Source organism: Myotis nattereri (assembly GCF_964212035.1).
Source record: "Myotis nattereri genome assembly, chromosome: 2".
Taxonomy (NCBI): Eukaryota; Metazoa; Chordata; class Mammalia; order Chiroptera; family Vespertilionidae; genus Myotis; species Myotis nattereri.
The window spans coordinates 113915598-113937265 of record NC_138076.1 but is presented as its reverse complement, the minus strand read 5'-3'; the positions used below and the strand labels follow the sequence as shown (position 1 = coordinate 113937265).

Here is a 21668-nt window from a genome sequence, read left to right as displayed (position 1 = left end):
CAAGAAAACTCATACTCCACATGAAACTTCTTTAAAGTAATATTTACAGCTGATCTCACTAACCCCTTCCTTGAGTAGAAGGAAGTAAATGGTCTGACAATTTTGAGAAGAAATTCTGAGGCTCAGCCACTTGCATTATCATTTCCATTTGGGATTTGTCTGACTGAAGAGAGCTATTTGTTCTGGTCTGCTCTCTGATACACTGTAAATGTAGTGGGACAAGCTCTATTCTTGTAGATAGAGAAAGGTAAGGTTTACATCTGCCTAATTCTAGAGTGCAATACAAGGAAGCTCATTGTGGCTGCAAACCTTAGCTACATTTTCCAAACAACTTTCTCAGTAATTAAACTCACATTTGAATCTTTACCTATGTGACTTCTGCATCTTATTTTTTAACTGTATCCAAACTTCAGCAGAGGAAAGAAAAAGGACATTACTTATCCTTTAACCTCTAAACTAAGTACAAAATAAAGTACTATGTAGTATTTTGCACCCTTGTAGAGTTTAAAGTGTATCTTGGGTGCAAACTAAAATACCTGAAGGGTTACTAATATTACAAGAATTACCTAACAAATATAAACTAGAAGAAGCACAGAATTATTAACAAATAGGTGAGAAACTATGATTATCAGTAAGCATCAGAAAATCTAAAGGAGAAAGGTAAAAACACTAATGTCCAGACCCTATGCTGACCTCACAGAACCAGGAATGAGACCCGAGCAACTGCATTTTTAATATGTTCACAATATAATACTAACCCATGCCAATTTAAGACCCCAAGGTATATGTGATGAGTGCAACCACTTCAGAAAAAAGAGACTGCTATGAGCTAGCAAAGGAAAGATGATAGCAGACAGAACTTCAAGTAAATTTTGAAGGACAGATGAGATTTAGATGAGATGGGAGAGAGTCAGGGGAAACCAGTATTTGCTAAAGGCTTATTAACTGCCAGATACTGTTCTATATATTAGTATAACCTCATTTAAGATAATTTCATATATGAAAAAACTGAAGCTCAGACAAATTAAATAACTGACCTGAGCTCACAAAACTAGTTAAATGACAGGGTGAAATTTGTAAATATTTTCATTTTATAGATGAAATCGAGCCTCAGGGAGGCTACATATTTTGTTGGGGGTAACAAAATTGCAAAGTGGCAGAACTGTGATTAATAAGTGGCCAAGTTGAAATCATGTCTGTGAATATAAAGCTGCTTCTTTTCTTTTCTTTTCTTTTTTTTTAGTAAGAGGGGAAGGAGAAGGTCTATATTGCTTAGGAAAATACACAAGGTAGAAAAAAAAAGTAAACTTAAAGAAGAAACCAAACTGAACCATCCAAAAAATAGTGTACATTTTAACCTGTGACACAGCCTGAGAACCAAATGTTAAAAACCACCAATCGCTTAAAAATCACTTTTTACAAAATCATTCAACAGTTTGTCTTGATTAGTTTACTAAATAATTACTAATTTAAATTAGCAATCAATTAGAATACTATTATTAGATTAAACCAATAACTTAGCAACTAGTTGGAAAGCACCAACCTAGTCAAAACAGTCGAGTTGGTTTTATGGTTAGTCTCAATTTTAGAAGTGTAATGTTTAAGGCCAGAGTAATTTTATAACTGAAATTTTTAAAGGTTGCTTTATTTTTTTTTTTAATGCTAGGTGTTTATTTTTCTTTATTAAGGTATTACATATGTGTCCTTATCTCCCCATTGCCCCCTCATCCCCCCACTCATGCCCTCACACCCCTGTTGTCTGTGTCCATTGGTTAGGCTTATATGCATGCATACAAGTCTTTTGGTTGATTTCTCCCCCTTACCCCCACCCTCCCCTAAACTTCCCTCTGAAGTTTGAGCATCTGATTGATTCTTCTCTGTCTCTGGATCTGTTTTTGTTCATCAATTTAAGTTGTTCATTATATTCCACAAATGAGTGAGATCATGTGATATTTATCTTTCTCTGACTGGCTTATTTCGCTTAGCATATGCTCTCCAGTTCCATCCATGCTGTTGCAAATGGTAAGAATTCCTTCTTTTTTACTGCAGCATAGTATCCCATTGTGTAGATGTACCAGTTTTTTAATCCACTCATCTGCTGATGGGCACTTAGGCTGTTTCCAAATCTTAGCTATGGTAAATTGTGCTGCTATGAACATAGGGGAGCAATATCCTTTCTGATTGGTGTTTCTAGTTTCTTGGAATATATTCCTAGAAGTGGGATCACTGGGTCAAATGGGAGTTCCATTTTTAGTTTTTTTTTTTTTTTTTTTAATATATTTTATTGATATTTTACAGAGAGGAAGGGAGAGAGATAGAGAGTTAGAAACATCGATGAGAGAGAAACATCGATCAGCTGCCTCCTGCACATCTCCTACTGGGGATATGCCCGCAACCCAGGTACATGCCCTTGACCGGAATCGAACCTGGGACCTTTCAGTCCACAGGCCGACGCTCTATCCACTGAGCCAAACCGGTTTCGGCCCATTTTTAGTTTTTTGAGGAAACTCCATACTGTTCTTCACAGTGGCTGCACCAGTCTGCATTCCCACCAGCAATGCATGAGGGTTCTTTTTTCTCCACATCCTCACCAGCACTTGTCATTTGTTGATTTGTTGATAATACATTCTGACAGGTGTGAGATGGTACCTCATTGTTGTTTTGATTTGCATCTCTTGGATAATTAGTGACTTTGAGCATGTTTTCATATATCTCATGGCCTTCCTTATGTCCTCTTTCGAAAAGTATCTATTTAGGTGCGTTGCCCATTTTTTGATTGGGTTGTTTATCTTCCTTTTGTTAAGCTGTATGAGCTCCCTATAAATGTTGGAGATTAAGCCCTTATCGGTGATAAAGATCGCTTTATGACAATGCTTTGTAAGATTTCTTTGTGGTCAATATTACTATATTAAGGACTTTTTTTTTTTTAAGGGAAGCTAAACATTCCTTTCTATTCTGCATATAGAGACTTCAGTTCTATTTTTCTATCTTCAAGATCAAAGTTAAAATCAACTCCAATAGGGCCCTCCTATAATTAAAATTAATCATTACTTCTTCATTACTGCTACAGAACATTGCTTCTCTATATACCATTTATTTCATTTTGCCTTATATGAAAGCTATTTGTTTACAGTGTTTCTACTTCTTTTTAGGAATAATGATTATGCATTATTCACCTTTGTATTTACCTGGCATTTAGAATACTGCCTTGGCATATTCATGAATAAGTTAATATTTTTCTCAATAAGATGAGCATGTAAGTTACATAACATCTTCCACCAAACCAACCCCGAAGTAACAAATTTAAGTACATGGGGTAATATACTCTTAAAAATCTTTCATTTTAAAAGTTTGGTGAGCCACCTAAATTGGGGATTGGGAACCACTAAGATCATTCACTCATTAACAAATATGTACTATGTACTAAATGCATATGTAATGGTGAACGACATAGATGTAGTCTATGTGCTTAAGAATAAAGCAGGTGGTAATAATAAGGAATTGGAATGGGAGTGGAGGGCAGAGGGTTGCTCATGTAGACTGGACAGATTGATAAGTCAGCAGAGTTAAGGACTCAAAAGTGTGCTGGGAGCTTCAGGTGCTTTAATGCCAATTTCAAGGGAATAGTTAACTAGCATAGTCTCTAATCTATCACCACTTGTCCTTTTCTGATGGTTTAGATTTTCCTGGCTAAATTAAGCGATGGCATGAACTCTGCAATGTAAGACTATCCATTTCCAAATAATTCTAATTTCCTTCCAGTCCTTATGACTGATAAACTCATCTGGAAGTGACAACTATGTCCCGATTAAGAGTGTTTCTCCATTTCAGCTTTAATTTCTTTGATTTGGAGACCTCCTGATGGCTAATCAATATGTTGTGTAAATGCTTCAATGATTACTTATAGAATGTTATTTTGTCATCAGAAGAAAGAACTGCCGCTTCTGAACTCCAGATTGTTCTAACGCAGGAGTGGGGAATGCCTGGCCCGTGGGCCTTATTTGCTCTGGCCCTGTCAAGGCAGTAACAGGCTAATTTTTAAGTTGATAATTTTGTGTGACCCATGAATGATGTTATAAATATCCAAATGGCCATTGGCAGGAAGAAGTTCCCCACCCCTGCTCTAGAGCTTAGGCAAAGTAAATGTATCTAAAGTAGTTTCTAACCACTGGGCATTCTCAGATCTACTGCTAGAGCCACGTTAATTTATGAGAGCATGTGAAATACTGGAAAAAGTCCTGGATTAGAAATTAGATGTAGGTTCTAGTCCCCGGTCTGCCACTTTGTCATGCAAATCTGGGTAAATTGTTTACTTCTTTTAGGCTAAGTTTTCTTATCGGTAAACGGGGAGTATATAGAAATGACATCTTACACAAATTCAGCTACAGGATATGTGCTTGGCAAAAAATCTAAAAGAAAAATATCAATTTGAATAGCATTTAATGAGCATATGCCATGAAGTGAGCATGAGCTGGCAAGCACAAACCTATTGTTACATCAATCAATCTCAGTTCTTACATGCCCCTCAATGAAAGTCTTGCTGTGTATGCTACATGATTTGAGTGTTTAAATATTAATATATTTATTTGTATGTTTAGGACAAGTTCCCTAAACATAAGCCACTTGCTTCATCTAAGGCTCAAATGAAGAGATATGATTTATTTCATGTTTACTTTAGAAACTAGTAGGGTGTTGACTCCCCTATACCACTCTATTATACTAGCATGGGGAACATGTAAGTCAAAGTTGATGGAATCCTAGAAACACACTGTTGAGAGCCTGATTTATCAGTCTGTTTATGTTATTGGTTATTAAATAACAGTTTATCAATGTCACTACCCCAACTGAGCTATGCCACTGTCTTTGGCACAAATATATACACATATGTGGAAAATGATGGATACACAAAGTTACTCATTGCACAAAACTTTTAATAAGGACCAGAAAAAAATTAAATGTCTAAAAGAAGAGGACTGATGAAATGAAACATATACAATGAAATATTTTGCAGCCATAAAAAGGAATGAAGAACCATCTTATATAATGATAGAACAACTTCTAAAATCAGTGAAAAATTAAATTATGTACCATTTATGTAAAAAGGAGGGGAAAGAAAAATAAAAAATATATAGTATTTATTCCCTTGTATATACATAAATTTTTTGAAGGGAAAACTATATAACCAACTGTTGGCATTAGGTGTTCCCTAGGCAAGGAACTGGGTAGTTTAGGAACCCGAGTTGAAGAAAGACTTTTAACTGCATATCCTTTCTACTTTTTGAATTTTGAACATGTGAATCTATTACCTAATCCAAAAGGAAACACAAAATTTAGATCAGCAAGAAAGTACTTTGAGATGAAATAGGATCATGTTCTTAATGGGAAACATTTATAAAAAGTAGGTATAGCCCTGCTGGCATAGCTCAGTGGTTGTGTCAACCCATGAACCAGGAGGTCACAGTTCAACTCCCGGTCAGGGCACATACTCGGGTTGCAGGCTTGATGGTGGTGATGGTGGTGATGGTGGTGATGGTGGTGGTGGTGGTGGTGGTGGTGGGTGTGTGCAGGAGGCAGCCAATCAGTGATTCTCTCTCATTATTGATGTTTCTATCTCTCCCTCCCTCCCTCCCTCCCTCTTCCTTTCTGAAATCAATACAAATGTATATATATGGCTTAAAGGAAAATAAATGCCTGCAGGTAGAATGTTTGGATTATAAGGGACCTTCCTTAAGAGACCCATCTATCCCAAACTTCTCATAGATCTATAAACCAAGGTCTTGAAAATTAAGTGATTTGTGTAAAGTCACATAGCAGAAGAGTTAGGAATAAAAATCAGATATTCCAATATCTACTCTAAGACACTTCTTTATCATACTGTCTTCTCATTTCATATGGGCAAAACAGAGCCAGGTAAGTTTAGGCTAAGAAATAGGTTGTCATGTTCTATCTAAATTTTAGAGTTTAAAGTACAAAATAATCTTAAACCCTTGGACTACCAATTTCTTAAGTAGTTTCTACATGGCTACACTAACAAGCTGTGCATAGCTCTATCAGTGAACATATTACAGTATAAGTGTATTTTTCTCTTTAAAAAATAGTTTTATTGATTTCAGAGAAGAAGGGAGAGTGAGAGAGAGATAAAACATCAATGATGAGAGAGAATCACCAATCGGCTACCTCTTGCACGCCCTCCACTGGGGATCGAGCCCACAACCTGGGTATGTGCCCTGACTGGGAATCAAATTGCGATCTCCTGGTTCATAGGTCGACTCTCAACCACTGAGCAACACCAGCCAGGCTAAATGTACTTTTTTCTATCCTTCTAACACAAGTGAATTCACTGAGGTAAAGAACTCAACTGTATTATGCTGTTTTAGTTTTTTAAATATACAAATGCCTAGCACAATTGTATTGCCCAAAACAATATCGGTTTGCATTCTTTAACCAAAACCTAGGGGATGGATATGTTTTAGAAGTAAATAATTTCTTGGAACTTTAAAAATGTTACAAGGTACACAAACCATTATGTAACATCTAACATACCAGGGGTCAAAGGCCACATCCCATAATCAAACATAATCTTTCTTCAACAAAACATATGTGATACATGAAGACTATATATAACTTCTGGGTTTAGGTCATATTTTGCTACCAAATTAATTTTGTCCCCAAGCTTAAAAGGGTTTTGGTTTTTCAAAGCCTTCTGATGTTGGAATCAGGTGAGAGTTTATAGACTGTACTCACAAAGGTGCTGCTAGAAAATATGGTTAGACACTTCAACCAGCATTTTTTTGATGAGACTAAAACAAGCAGGCAGTTTTTACATCCTAGATTCGGCCAAAGGCTTGTTTGTTATTAATGAATCTAACCTAGCAGAGGGGGCAAAGCTGAAAAAAGAAAATTCTAATTGTACAACACTGTATTCCTATTGCAGCTGCTCATTGGTCATAAATTTAATAAAAGCTCCCTTTGATTAGATCGTGCTATTTTTTAAATATAAATGAATAAAACTCTGTCCCACATTGCTGAAAAGAGACAGAAGCAATGAGCTTTAACCCTAGGAAGGTATCTGGACTCCTGCGGGGTCCAGTGTAATACACAGAAAGAGGCATTCAAAATACACTGGTAAGGAACAAGCAGAAATGTATACAGTGTGTGTGTTTCTAACATGATACCACTCCTCTGATATAAATGAAAGGAGAATTTGTAGTTGACTTCTCTTGATTGACTGTTCTATATATTAGTACCTTTCCTTTTATTTTATGAAGCCTTATGTGACTTTCTCTACCTTTTACAGGGGGAAAGCTGTGGAACATATACTAAAAATTCCTTCAATTCTTTTCACAATCCCAAGCTCCACCTTCATTTTGTTTGTTACAATTACATATTTTTTCCTGTAAAAAAAAAAAAATCAACTTTACAGAAAACAATGTTTGATTGATATAATTCAGTTTGGGAATGTTCATTTTTCAATCTTACAACTTCAGCTACACTTTAACTGAATCAATTATTTTGTTCAATTTATGAAGCTACTCAGCAAGTGTTTAATTACAAAAAAAGTGTACTCCATTCCAAAGAATGGAAATGGCAATGGTGAACAAGAAAGACCCTGAGTTTCAGCTACTAGTTCAGGAGGAAATACAACATTCTCATAATTCATTAAAAAAATCCTAACTAGCTAAATGTAATAATAAATATACCAACACATTAATAATCGTGCACAACAAAAAAGGGAAACACAAACTAACCTGCCTATATTTCAGTCTGGAAAAAGCAAAACAAACTTCCTGCTGGATTTCTTGACCATTTGCATTCAGAAGCACCAAAAACTAAAATGCTTTTTCACTTTAGAACTTCTCGGTGTGCAGGACTCGGTCCCTCTGTGCCACCCTATCAACACGGTCAGCGGTCCTCCACAAGACCAGCTCGGGCGGCCATTCGGCCCGAGACCACGAAGAGAACCACAGCCCACACCGCCGCGGGTGCTCCGCCAAGAACCGGGCAGAACCTGCATATCGTTACTCTAGGACTAGAACCAATCGAACCACAGGACTGCGCTGCCCGCCAGGTGCGGAATGCAGACCAGGAAGCAGCACACGCGGTCACGCTGCCCGGAACCACATGACCTTCCTACGAAAGCCGCCTGAACTCACAAAGGAGAGCTCTCCCGTCTCCTCCGTTACAAGTCAGGAGACCGGAGGCGGCGTGGCAGGGACGGAGCCGCGGCTGACGGGCTGGAACCGGTCGTGGACAGGGTCCCTGTGCTTCTGCCCTTACCGTTAGAAGATCTGGGAGGGAGGGAAGGAGGAGAAACATCCCAGAATCCGGGCAGAAAAGCCCCTGGCCCCGAAGATGGGGCTTGGGGAGATAGGGAGGGGCAGCTCCGTGTGTGGTGACCTTTCTGAACACGCACTCGGCAGCTCGAGTCTCACGGAGGCTTTAGCACGGCGGCCTATGCAGGCCTCGCGCGGCCCACAGTCGGAGAGACGGCGGCGCCGCGTGGACGCACCAGCCTAGAGCCTCCCGGGCACCCTCCGCCGCCCGGGAGCCCGCCCCTCGCCCGCCCACCAGGTCACTCAAGGGCGCGCCGGCTTCCGACTCGGGGTCTCGCGGGCCAGACCGCAGCAAAACACGTGCTATTCTCTTTCCTCAGCGAAATCCCTCCGCTGCCGGCCGCGAACTAGTTTTAATCACGCCCCACCCCCAGTGACGTCACCTCCGCCACTCGAGCGCTTTCCAGCAGCTTCCAGATCCTTCGCCTCCCCCAACGCAGCCATTCTCAGAGGGCGGGCTCTGCAGCCACCGGGCCCGCCCCCAGCCGCCGTCGCGGCTGAAACTGCGGTAGCGGAGGCCAGGCGTAGGGCTGAGCCTCAGCCGAGGCCAGACGGAAGTGTTGCGGTCCCCGCCTTCCGCCACGCTTACGGACCTAATCCTTTCGGGCCCCAGGCAGAGTCGGGAGGGGAACTCTTTGGCGGCGGACTGAAACCGGAAGCCGCTTTCCTAGCGGGAGGTCGGTGGGGGAGGAGCGGGCTGAGGTTGAACGTAGGGTAGACGTTGCTGTGTGCCGTGGAACAGGAATTCGGATCCACCGTGTGCGAAGAAGTACCCGCCTCAGGTAGGGAGAAGGAGTAGTGTTCTTCTGTGCCCCAAATAGGGAAAAGGGACAGAACTGGGTCGATCTGTGGAGCTTTGTGCGCGCGGAAAGGGCGGGCTGGTCCGGGAAGGAGCGGCTGGGACCAGGTTCAGATGGGAGGGTTTAAGGTGTCGAGTTAGAGGTGTAGGTTCGTTTGGGCTCAGAGAGGTAAATGCTGAAGAGAAACCAGAGTTGTTCTCCCCTTTCCCGTGGAACGTGGAGATGGGGAGGGTGTACGGAACCCTGCGCCTCCTCGGGTTTCCAAGGTTGAGGTTTGAAACTGACCTCTTATGGGCCCTCTCCATTTCTGATTCATATCGGCTGGGTTTGGTATCCGACCCGGTTGGGCCCGAAAGCCGACCCTGTTCCTCGGTTTCAAGTCTGTTGTGGCGTCGCCTTTGACAGTTCACGTGCTGAGCCCACTTGGTCTTGGAGGGCAAATAGGAACAAGGCTTCTCTTGGAACATTTTGTTCGCTGGGTTTTCCCATTTTGCACGTGGGACTGGGAATTAAGCTTAATTGCATCTTTTTCGCTTTTCCCAGGGCCAACGTGACACTATTCCCTGGGTCCATACTGGGTTAGTAGTTCACCCTCGGGCTTCTGGAGTATCAGTGGCTCAGAGAAGTAATGAAAAAAGGGGCGTCCAAAGAACGATGCTGGAGGCGAAGAATAGAGGAGGGTCAGGCCGGGAGGTCACAGTGCAGTGACCTTTCTTTTAGGTCATGCCTTTAGGTCACACTGCGCTGTTATAATCAGCTGGTGTTAAGAGATGATTTTAAGCTGGGCAGGGACAAACTCAGACGTGGGCAGCGATGCGGGGTGTAGATGGCCGGGAAAGAGGCGAGGATTTGAGACGCTTCCAAAGAACTGTCTACAGAACGTAGTGATTTATACTGGGTGAAGAAGAGGGAAGTGAAAGAGTAGAGAACCACTCAGATTTTCTAGTGTATGTGTTTGGACGGATGGAGATGCCAAAATATAGATGATACACAAAAGAGAGGAGCTGTTAGTTTTGAAGGGAGGACAAAAGACATTGTATTTGGAAGACCTGAGTAGCCCAGTTCTGGTATTTTATTAAGTGAATTTGCTTTTGGGGGTTCTGCATATTTAAGATTTCAACCACCAGTCTACCTGCTATTTTCTTTGAAATGTTAGTGGTGGGATCAAGGGAGCAGGTTTGAAGGCTCCTCCTGTTTCAGTTTTATAATTGAGAGAGAGCCTACAAGAATCAGTGGAAAAAATGTTCTTGATCCCTCAAACAAATGGAAATTTTCATTAAAAACAATTTACTCAAGATACATAGATTACCGATTTTTCTCTTGAGAATGATACAAGATGGGTTGCCTGCTTTCTACAGAATGAAGTGTAAAATTAGCACCAAATATATAGTAGCTAAAATTTACTGTGTCAGATGCTAAGCATTTTAAATGTATTAGTACATTTAATTCTTAGAACCACCAATTTTACAAAGAAATTGCTGAATCCAAATCTTCAGGTGTAAACCATGTCTTTAGCCACGCTGAAACCATAGAAGTTTGACTCTTTCCTATATAGTTCCTTTTTGTAAGCAGATTATAAATAGAACCACCCAAAGATAATAAATTGGTATTGTGTGTGAGCAGCTTAAAAAGAAAACAATTTAGCACCAAACTCGTTTTTACCCTTTTGTCAATGATTCTGGATAAGGCATTTTTACCTCCCAAGAGACACAATTGGGAATGCCTGGAGACATGTTTGATTGTCACAATTGAGTGGTGAGGGCTTTGGCATCAAGTAGGTAGAGGTCATAGATGCTGCTAAACATCATGTACAGCGCACAGGGAAGCCCTCACAACAAAGAATGAGTTGGTCCAAAATGTCTATAATGCTATAGTTGAGAAATCTTGCCCTGTGGATATTTCTTCAGGAATAGGAAAATGTGATTCACTAACACTGGCTTTTAAAAAACACTTTATTTTTTAAAAATTATTCATATCCATATCAACTCTACTTTTAACAATCACTTTTCTTATGCTGAGTTCCAGTCTCATAATTTTACTTCCCTGAGTGTGATTCTAGGCCATGGGACTAACACTCGGAACAGGCTTGTTATACATGTAATTTGTACTGTAATAGTGTTTGTTTTCTGTTATGGTACAGATCATTTACTTTAATAGGAAGTAGTATTTTGTTGGCAACTTTTAAAAAGTGGCATTATTCTCAGTTGGTGAAGTATATTCTTGGTGGTTGAAAGTGCTAGGAATGTATGGGGTTCTTTGGTCCTTGTCAAGTAATGGCACAATGGATCTAAGATTTGTTTTTTTTTTGTTTGTTTTAATTGATTTTAGAGAGAGGAAGGGAGAGAGAGAGAAAGAGAGAGAAACACCAATGTGAGAGAGAAACATCGACGGCTGCCTCTCACAGGCGCCAAACCACGAGACGGAACCTGCAACCAAGGTATGTGCCCTGACCAGGAATCAAACCCACAACCTTTCGGTGTACGGGATGGTGCTCCAACCAGCTGAGCCACACTAGCCATTACATTTCTTAATATAATGCTGACATATTTGTTTCAAATTGTACATAGACTCTGAAAACTTAAGCTTTCAAATTCTGGTCAATAAAAATTGGCTTTAAATAATAGTTACCTCTGTTACAAGTTTTAATAAAGTTGCTTACAAATGAGTCTATGAAAACCCGTCCTGTTGCCAGTCTTCTCCCTCTCCCCACAAACTGTCTAGATTTATAAATGTAGTTAAGTATTTTTTTCACTTCCAGATTACAGTTTTATAATATGTTTATCCTAGGACATATAGTTCTCAAAGTATACTTAACACATCTTATAAAATAGCATTATTTCTAGTTAAGTAGGATTTTTGTTTAATTGTCTATTGACTTTTATTTTTCAGGATTCATTGAAAAAATCCTTAGTGATATTGACATGTTTCAAGTGACATAAATTAGCCAGTGACTCGGAATGATGGATTCCCCGAAGACTGGAAATGGTTTGCCAGTGATTGGACCAGGGACTGATATAGGGGTATCTTCACCCCACATAGTGGGGTATTTGGGAAAAGTTAGTCAATTTATTTTTTGCCTCAGTGCAAAGTTGGTATTTTTTCCTCCTGTTTTTGAGACTTGAATTCGGTTTTAATTTGACCAGTTAACTTATAAATAAATTGTATCATCTTCCACGGAAATCTTACAGTATTGGCGAAAGATTGTTTTAATGTATTTACCTCTCTGTGTTTTATTAACATATGAAAGTAGAAATTATACAGACTTTATGGTTTACTATTCTTTGAAAATATGGAACATGCATTTTCCCTTACAATTAACATTACCTTTTTTCTTGCAAGTAAAACATTATTTTTGACACTTAAAACTTAATATTTAAAATAACAATATATTCTTTTTGGATTAATAACTACATTTAAGGCCTGTGTGCATTTTTTTTATTTGCCATGTTGAAAATATCATGCCAGGATACTTAGGGGTGAAAGTTGTAATTCTTTTCTGGTTGCTTTTCCACTTAACATTTTGTAATTTGGTATTATCTAGTAATGTCTATATTGTAATTTACTTTATTTCTCTTTTAGAATTATGATTCTGCTAACATCCTGTCAGATGGGTATTGCCCTGCTTGTAGAGAGAAGGGAAAGTTAAAAACCTTAAAGACTTACCGAATTAGTTTTCAGGAATCTGTCTATTTGTGTGAGGATCTACAGGTAAAGTATTAATTTTATCTTTTTTAAAAATTATTTTTATTGATTCCAGAGAGGAAGGGAGAGAGAGAGAGAGAGAGATAGAAACATCAATGATGAGAGAGAATCATTGATCAGCTGCCTCCTGCGTGCCCCACACTGGGGATCGAATCCGAAACCTGGGCCTGTGCCCTGACAGGGAATCGAACCATGATCTCCTGGTTCCTAGGTCTGATGCTCAACTACTGAGTCATGCCAGCTGGGGCTAAAGTATTAATATTAGAGTATTAATTTTATTTATTTTTTATTTTTTAAAAATATATTTTTATTGATTTCAAAGAGGAAGGGAGAGGGAGAGAGATAGAAACATCAATGATGAAAGAGAATCATCAATCAGCTGCCTCCTACACGCCCCCCACTGGGGATCAAGCCCGCAACCCTGGCATGTGCCCTTGACTGTAATTGAACCTGGGACCCTTCAGTTCGCAGGTCGACACTCTATCCACTGAAGCAAACCAGCTAGGGCAGTAGTCAGCAAACTGCGGCTCTCGAGCCATATGCAGCTCTTTGGCCCCTTGAGTGTGGCTCTTCCACAAAATACCGACTTCTGCGCATGAGCCACGAAGTTTCAGTTGCACTGTACATGCGCGCCCGCACGTAGTATTTTGTGGAAGAGCCACACTCAAGGGGCCAAAGAGCCGCATGTGGCTCTCGAGCCGCAGTTTGCCGAACACTGAGCTAGGGCAAAGTATTAATTTTAGATAGTATTGAGGTTTTGGCCTTTTGCTTTTTTTCTTCAATTTTACATTAGTGCTCATTTTATACTTTTTCTACTATACATTTTTAATGTTTAGATAATCAGAATTTCTAAATCTGTCTAGTACTCTTAAATATTTTCTATTTTAGGAAACCACTTGGTTTCTTGAATTATTGCAAGAAGATGTTTGTCTTTACTGTTACTAGACTTGTGAGAGGAAAAGAATATATTTCAAGATTTATTTTTTTTAACATTTGTGGGAGCTTGTTAGCTGTTGTAGTTAATCTCTCTTCACTTTGATTTATTAACTTTGGGACTTATTAAAAAAGTTATGAATCTCTACATGTTGTGTACTTAAGGTTCTAAATATCTTTTAGGATTAATTGTAATTTATATCTGTGGCACAACTTGAACTTGCTTAACTCCATAATACTCTATGTTTTATTGTATTTGACAGTTATGAAACTTATTACAAATTTAATTCTCAAAACTTTGCAAGGTAGGTGTTTCTATTTTGTGAATAAGAAAACAGGGGCAGAGAGTTTAGGAACTCAAGATCTCTGTAAAGCGGCAGAGCTGTGATTGGAACACAGTCTTCTATTTCAGATTCTTTTATTCCAGGTAAGCTAGCAGTCAGAATTACCTGGAGTGCTTTTTAGAAATTCCTGGGTCTCATCCCCAGATGCTTATAAAGTAGAATTGACCTAGAATTCTGTAGTTTTGTAACTTTTGAGGGTGAGTCTAAAGAATAGCCAATTTTGGAAAATACTAGATTAAGTCACACTTTTGGTGATAGATACTTTGCTGGATACAACTTGAAAAAAATCCCAGGCATTCTTGCAATTAGGGATAAATAGTTTTTGCATTTATTTGATAAATATTTTTTCTGAGCATCACCTTGTTGGCATTGTTTCATATGCTAGGATACAATGAGTAGAACAGAACTTCTTGCTCTCAAGGAAGTTACGTTCTAGAGCGGGGAAGAAAATAAACAAGTAAAGTATATATTTTTTGTGTGAACTGATGAAAAGTGCTGCAGAGAAGTTCCAGTTGGAGGCTTAGTTGGTTGGAGTGTCATCCCTTAAACCAAAAAGATTGCAGGGTCAGTTCCGGTCAGGGCACATACCTAGGTTGTGGGTTTGTTCCCTGGTTGGGCTGTGTATGGGAGGCAGCTGGTCCATGTTTTTGCTCTCATGTCGTTGATGTTTCTTCTTTCTCTCCCTCTCCCTCCTTTTCTTTCTCTCTAAAATCAATAAATAAACCTATTCTCAGCTGAGGATTATTTATTATTTTTATTGATTTTAGAAAGGAAGCGGGGTGGGGGGGAGAGAGAGAGAGAGAGAGAGCATCAATGCTGAGAGAATCATTGATCAGCTTCCTCCTGCATGCCCCACACTGGGGATCGAGCCCAAAACCTGGGCATGTGCCCTGACTGGGAATCGAACTGTGATGCTCATCACTCAGCCATGCCAGATGGGCTTGGGTGAGAATCCTTTTTTAAAAAGAAGAAGAAAAGTGCTGTGGAGAAAAATAAAGCCACAGGGACTGAATTTCAAGGAATGGGGAGATCTCAATTTTAAATAGCATGGTAAAGGAAACTCTTTCTTGAGAACAAGTAACATTTGAGCAAAGACCTGAAAGATGAAGACAAACGAGCCTCGTAGGCAGGGGAAGTCACAGGTATAAGGAAGGCCCAGAGAGTGGAGGCTGCCTGTCAACATTTGTGCCACTGCAAGGAAACACCAGAGCTGGATCTGAGTACATGAGCAGTCATAGGATATGGGTCTGAAAAATAATGGGGAGGGGGCTAGACCAAGTAAGGTCTTTATTGGCCATTTTAACATCTCTGGATGATAATCTGACTTACATGTTAAAGGGATCACAGTGGCTGCTGTGTTGAAAATAATAGGTCATGGGCAAGACCTGAGGCAGGGTGACTAGCTGGAAGGCAGGTGCATATTTCAGGGGGACCAAGTATGACCAAGGTGATGAGGTATGATTGGATTCTGTATATGTTTAAAAGTGAAGCCAAAAGGAATTGCTGAAAGGTTGGGATACATGATAGGAGAGGGAGAAATCATGGACGATTCCCAGAATTTTGGCTTAAATAATTGGAAGAATGGAGTTGCCAGTTACTAAGATGAGAAGGCTTTGGGGAGAGGAAAATTGGGGGGAAGACCAGGAGATTGGGACCAGTCAAATATGAAACATCCTACATAATAAAGAGGTAATATGCAAAGTGACCATCACACCCTTACACAAGATGGTCGCCCTCAAATAGGCAAAAGATGACCACCACTAGATGGCTGGCAGGGGAGGGCAGTTGTGGGCGATCAGGCCAGCAGGGGAGGGCAGTTAGGAGCAAGCAGGCCAGCAGGGGAGGGCAGTTGGGAGTGACCCCAGATAGCAGGGGAGGGCAGTCGGGGGTAACCGAGCCTACAGGGGAGGGCATTTGGGAGGGACTGGGCCTGCAGGAGAGGGCAGTTGGGGGGGCCAGGCCTGCAGGGGAGGGCAGTTGGGGGCAATCAGCTGTCAGGGGAGTGGTTAGGGGATGATCAGGCAGGCAGGCAGAAGCAGTTAGGGTTCAGGCAGGCAGGCAGGCTAGTGGTTAGGAGCCAGCGGTTCTGGATTGTGAGAGGGATGTCCGAGGGGCCCCAGATTGGAGAGGGTGCAGGCTGGGCTGAGGGACACCCCCGTCCAAGTGCATGAATTTCATGCACCGGACCTCTAGTTTGTCTAATAAAATACTTTGCTGGTTTTCAAACTTAGGGGAAATTCATTGGTTATTATAGTGGCTTGTTTACACTGTTGCTGTTTGGCTGAAATTGTGTTAATGTTCTGTGAGATTTAATGAAGTCATTAAAATTGGCCAGTTTGACCCTTAAACACAATAAGGATGTAAAATTGATGTTCTTATTACTCTCAGGTTAATATTCAGTTTCAAAATTAAGAAACAAATTACTCCATGCAACTTATATTTGAAAATACTTTTCTCATTTTTAGTGTTACTCAGTTTACCTGTCCCAAAAAGAATAACACTCATAATACACTGTTGAAATTTTTAAATTTACTTGACATTAGCTTTTTATTGAGACAAAAGAATACATATTTTCCTTATTAGTTTAACCTAAGAATAAGAAAAATTATTCTTTTGGGAACCAAAATTTTAATTAAATAGTTGTTTATCCCTAGTTCCTTAAAATTTAGATTGGTTATATTATACCCTCTCATATGAAATTAATGCTAAAGTTTTATACATAGTTTTCATGACTTAGAAACAGTAAAGTAAACTTTGAGCTTATTTGAATTTTTGTAGTTTTATCATTTTATTTTTTCTTCCTAGTGCATCTATCCTTTGGGCTCTAAATCGTTTAATAACTTAATTTCTCCTGATTTGGAAGATCTTGCTCCAAATAAGCCTCAAAAAAGAAAGCTCTTGGAAATCAGCTATAAAGATTCACCTTCTTTAGCAAATTCCAAAAAGATTAAAAGTGATACTGTTATTGATGGTGAACAAGTTTTGAACAGCAAACATAATGGAGAAGCATACGAGGAAACTTCATCAGACTTACCTGACTCACTGCACAGTGGTCAGCAGAGCCCAGTTAAGGCTGCTGATTTCTTGGGACCAGATGAGATTTTGGAAGCTGCTGTTACTGACTTGGCTGCTGAAGAAGATGCTACTGCAGTTGATATTTCTGGAACTGGAGAGACTGCTCTTCAAAATGAAGGAGGCACATCTGAACTGGAAATGCCACTGGAGAACAGATGTATACCATTTTGTCAGACTTCATGTGTTCAGTGGAAAAATTCTGATGCCCTCTGTTGGTTAGACTGTCTCCTGTCACTATTGGTGCACTTGGAAGTGGTAAAAAAGGCAGTGATGACGGACCTGTGCTCTAAAGAGGAATCTCTGTTCTGGCAGTTGTTCGTAAAGTATAATCAAGCTAGTAAGCTTCTGCACGCCAGTCACTTGGATGCAGTTAAAGGTTGGTAATAATATTTTATTTCCCTTTAATTTGTAAAGAGGTTCAAGTTGAGTTTTGTCTCACAGTTTGTGGAAAAGATGCCATCAGTGGCCTCTGTTGAGCATTGAGACCTGGGAGCATTGTGTCCTGTGATTGCTTTTTTTTGTTTTTACAGTTTTTAAAATTCAATTCTTCACAAGCATTTTTTCTTTTGTCTTTTCTCTGTTCCTGTTTTCTGTTATTACAGGAACCCCAATACTGACTCGGTGACCATTCTTCAATTAATTGTTACAGAAGAGCAGCAACTCTTGTTTAAGTTTTGACTTAAATATTAAATTAATTATATTTTTATATTTTAATCTTGTATTACTCTTTTACAGAATGATTGTTTTTATAATATGGTTGTAATTAATTTGTTTGAGCTGCATTACTTTGAATTGTGTTTGAGGAAATATATGATATACCACAAAGAGGGGAGGAAGAAATTTTTGTGTTTTGCATTTTGTCTATGCAAAATTTATTTCCTGATAAACTTTCATTCTTGGCAATGTCTTAATTTTCTTGAAAAGATATAGGTTGATGAGAAATTGATAATCTTCTGTATTTTATTTTTAGATAGAGATTATACAAAACTTATTTCAGTATTTGCAGAGATAGAGACCTGTCTGAATGACGTCAGAAGTAAGATTTTTATCAGGCTTCAGCCTCAGCTTGGGTGCACATTAGGTAAGTAAATTTGTGTAATTTAACTGTATAACTCATCTACCATAAAGAAAAACTTACATCATAAAGAAATACAATACTGTTTTATTACTTTAATGATCCAGATTCTTGGGGGAAAGAATCTGAGTGGTTTCATTTAGGAATTGACCACTGGTTAAATCATCGGGGCAGAGCTGGTCCATATAAATATGCAGGTTGTGTTCCACCATAGAGTGGATGCTGGTCTCAGAAACAGGTGAAGACTCGGGTACCCTGATTGTTTATTCAGTACTTTCCCCCAGTAGGCTGTTCAGCATTTTCAGCACTGTCTGTGCATTCAAAAGCACCTAAGGAATTTAACAATAGTGTTAGGGGCCAATTAAATAATCTCAAGATGGAGCTCAGGAATCAGGAATTTTAGAACTCACATGACTCTTACAGGTGAACAAGGTTGAGAATCTGTGGTCTAAACCAACCAGACTAATTCTACTTTATCTGCCAGTGATTAGTTTAGAAATGGACAGATGGTACAGTTTTTGCCAGTGGAATATGAAGAGAAATATGCTGATGACCTTTTGGGGACACTCCCTTAACTTTAAAATAGGGTACAAGAATAAGACCTGCTTTGTCCTTTGTTGGCTTTTGGCTCGGAGCAGTATGGAGCAAGGGCACTACTAGTACATCTCTGTCTGGGCTTTTCTAAATGTTTTTGTAAAGAGGAGCTGTAATGATTAGTTTGTTTGTTTGGGGGGGATATCTTTTATTTCTCTTTATCCTTGTTAAACTCCTTTATTGTATTATAGAAGCAGAATATATGGTACCCCTATTTAGTATATTACCCATTATTAAATTATGTAAAACACCAATGACTTCAAGTTTTTCTCTCAGTAAGTACATTTATTTTATCAGAACCAGATATTGTATCTGAAGCAGTGCTTTTTTTGCATGATAGTATCTCCTACTTCTTTGTTTCACAGTTTTGTCCCCTAGTTTTACTATCTCGTTTTTCATGAACTCATATAGATAAGAGTTTATTCTGTTTTAATAATAAACTGATTTTTAATATGCCAAGTCTTTGGTATTGCCTCCTCTAGACCTAAAGGGTTCTAATTTATCATTAGGTGGGGTCTCAGATGGGATGATTATTCTTTTCTCTTTTTATCAAAGTATAACAGTAACACCCTTTTTATTTTTTATTGTTGACAGTATTACAGATGTCCTCTATTTTTCTCCCCTTGGTCCCCCTCCACCCAGCCCCTACCCATCTCAGGCCTTCACCACACTACTTTCTGTATCCAAGGGCTATGCATATATGTGTGCAAGTTTTTTGGTTAATCTCTTCCTATCCTCCCCTCTCTACCCCCCCAATCTTCCTCCCCTTTGAGTTCTGTTAGTCTGTTCCATGCATCCATGCTTCTGGACTTATTTTGTCATATCATAGTTTTGTGGGTTTTTTAAAAAAATCTTTATTGTTGAAGGTATTACATATGTCCTCTTTTTTCCCCCATTGACCCCTTCTAGTCCTCCCCACCACCCCCTAGGCCTTCACTACACTATTGTCTATGTCTGTATATGCATACAAGTTCTTTGGTTGATCTGTTTCCACCCACCCACCTACCCCAGTCTTTCCTCTGAGATTTAACAGCCTGTTCCACATTTCTATGTCTCTGGATCTGTTTTGTCATCAGTTTATTTTTTCATTAGGTTCCACATATGAATGACATCATGTGATACTTGTGTTTCTCTGACTGACTTATTTCGCTTAGCATAATACTCTCCAGGTGCCTCCATGCTGCTTCAAAGGGTAGGAGATCCTTCTTTTTTACGGTTGCATAGTATTCCATGGTATAAATGTACCATAGCTTTTTTAACCACTCATCTGCTGATGGGCACCTGGGCTGTTTCCAGATCATAGCCATTGTTAATTACGCTGCTATGAACATAGGGTGCATATATTCTTTCAGATTGGTGTTTTGTGTGGTTTTTGTGTGTGTTTTTTTTAAATATATTTTATTGATTTCAGAGAGGATGGGAAAGGGAGAGAGAGTTAGAAACATCAGTGATGAGAATCACTGATCGGCTGCCTCCTGTACTCAGCCCACTAGGGATCGAGCCCATAACCAGGGCATGTACCCTTGCTGGAATCAAACCCAGGACCCTTCAGTCCACAGGCCAATGCTCTATCTAATGAGCCAAACTGGCTAGGGCTATTTTGGGGTTCTTAGGATATAGTCCTAGAAGTGGGATCACTGAGTCAAATGGCAGTTCCATATTTAATTTTTTGAGGAAACTCCATACTGTTTTTCACAGTGGCTGCACTAGTCTGCATTCCCACCAGCAGTTCCCTTTTCTCCACATCCTCATCACCAATTGTCATTTGTTGATTTGTTGATTACTTTTTATATGTAAACAGTTGTGTAACCATGACAATAATCAAGATATGGAATGTTCTATCACCCTAACATTTTCCCCAGACTCCTTAGTAGTCAGTTGTCTTCTTCACCTCAAATACTGATCTGTTGGGTGAACACTCATTTCAAGGAGTCTTTCCTAAGATCACCAGAGTACAGACTTGTGGGGCTCCCATGTTGCATTTTGCAAGTATCATTTCCCTCCTAGCATGACCTGAGATGTTTTATTCAGGGTCCACACTCCAGGTTCCAGTTGAATTAAAGAGTGGCTTCTTCCCCAGTCTGAATCATCACCCTTATCCCTGATAATTATGTTTGGAACAAAGTTGAATCTTGCTCACCGCCACCTTGGGCCTGATTTTCTTTCTTACAGAGAAGGGATTTTTAAATGATTATTTGTGCAATCATAGCAATTAGGCGAGCCCCCTCTCATTTGTGATCCTACTACTCACTCATCAGTGCTAGGTGTTACATTAGAGTTCTGATCTTACTAATGAAATCTAATCTTTGCTTCAGAGAGTACTATAAAATCTTACCATGTGATTTCTCATTCTGAATATTAATGTGTATTTTAAAGTACCAAAGAAAGAATAGAATTTGTTCTGACCCTGAATTTTGTTTAAATTTTTAAGATTAGCCACATTATCACTTTCATTATTGTTTTTGAAAAACACACTGTAAATTATCCTCTATTCTCCCTCCCCATAGTTTAAGAAATATAGCATTACAAATACAACTCAGGCCCCCTGTACTCTTCCCCAGTTTTTCCTTACCTCCTCACAAAGGTAATTACTGTCTTCAGTTCAGTGTTTTCTTTCCCTCTAATGCAGCGGTTCTCAACCTGTGGATCGCGACCCCTTTGGCGGTCAAACGACCCTTTCACAGGGGTCGCCTAAGACCATCCTGCATATCAGATATTTACATTACGATTCATAACAGTAGCAACATTACAGTTATGAAGTAGCAACGAAAATAATTTTATGGTTGGGTCACTGAGGAACTGTATTTAAAGG

The 21668-nt window shown here is 39.5% G+C and overlaps 2 protein-coding genes across 4 annotated transcripts in view; one reads left to right on the top strand and one right to left on the bottom strand.

Moving 5' to 3' along the window:
- HMGB1 (high mobility group box 1) overlaps window positions 1–8675 on the bottom strand; it is a 120834-nt gene extending 112159 nt beyond the window's left edge. Inside the window, exon 1 of the mRNA XM_081083609.1 lies at window positions 8278–8675. The gene's annotated coding sequence lies outside the window, so the exon portion shown is untranslated. The remainder of the gene's footprint in view (window positions 1–8277) is intronic.
- A 308-nt stretch (window positions 8676–8983) lies between these two features.
- The window catches only part of USPL1 (ubiquitin specific peptidase like 1), a 32857-nt gene continuing 20172 nt past the window's right edge, over window positions 8984–21668 (top strand). The window contains exons 1-4 of one of the 3 annotated variants that reach the window (XM_081083601.1): window positions 9028–9115; window positions 12713–12841; window positions 16918–17563; window positions 18158–18268. In XM_081083601.1, coding sequence (XP_080939727.1) covers window positions 17326–17563; window positions 18158–18268 — 349 coding nt within the window. In that variant the 5' untranslated portion in view covers window positions 9028–9115; window positions 12713–12841; window positions 16918–17325. Of the gene's footprint in view, window positions 9116–12022; window positions 12190–12712; window positions 12842–16917; window positions 17564–18157; window positions 18269–21668 lie in introns of those variants that run through there. The other 2 variants (XM_081083599.1, XM_081083600.1) reach the window with 2 other exon arrangements.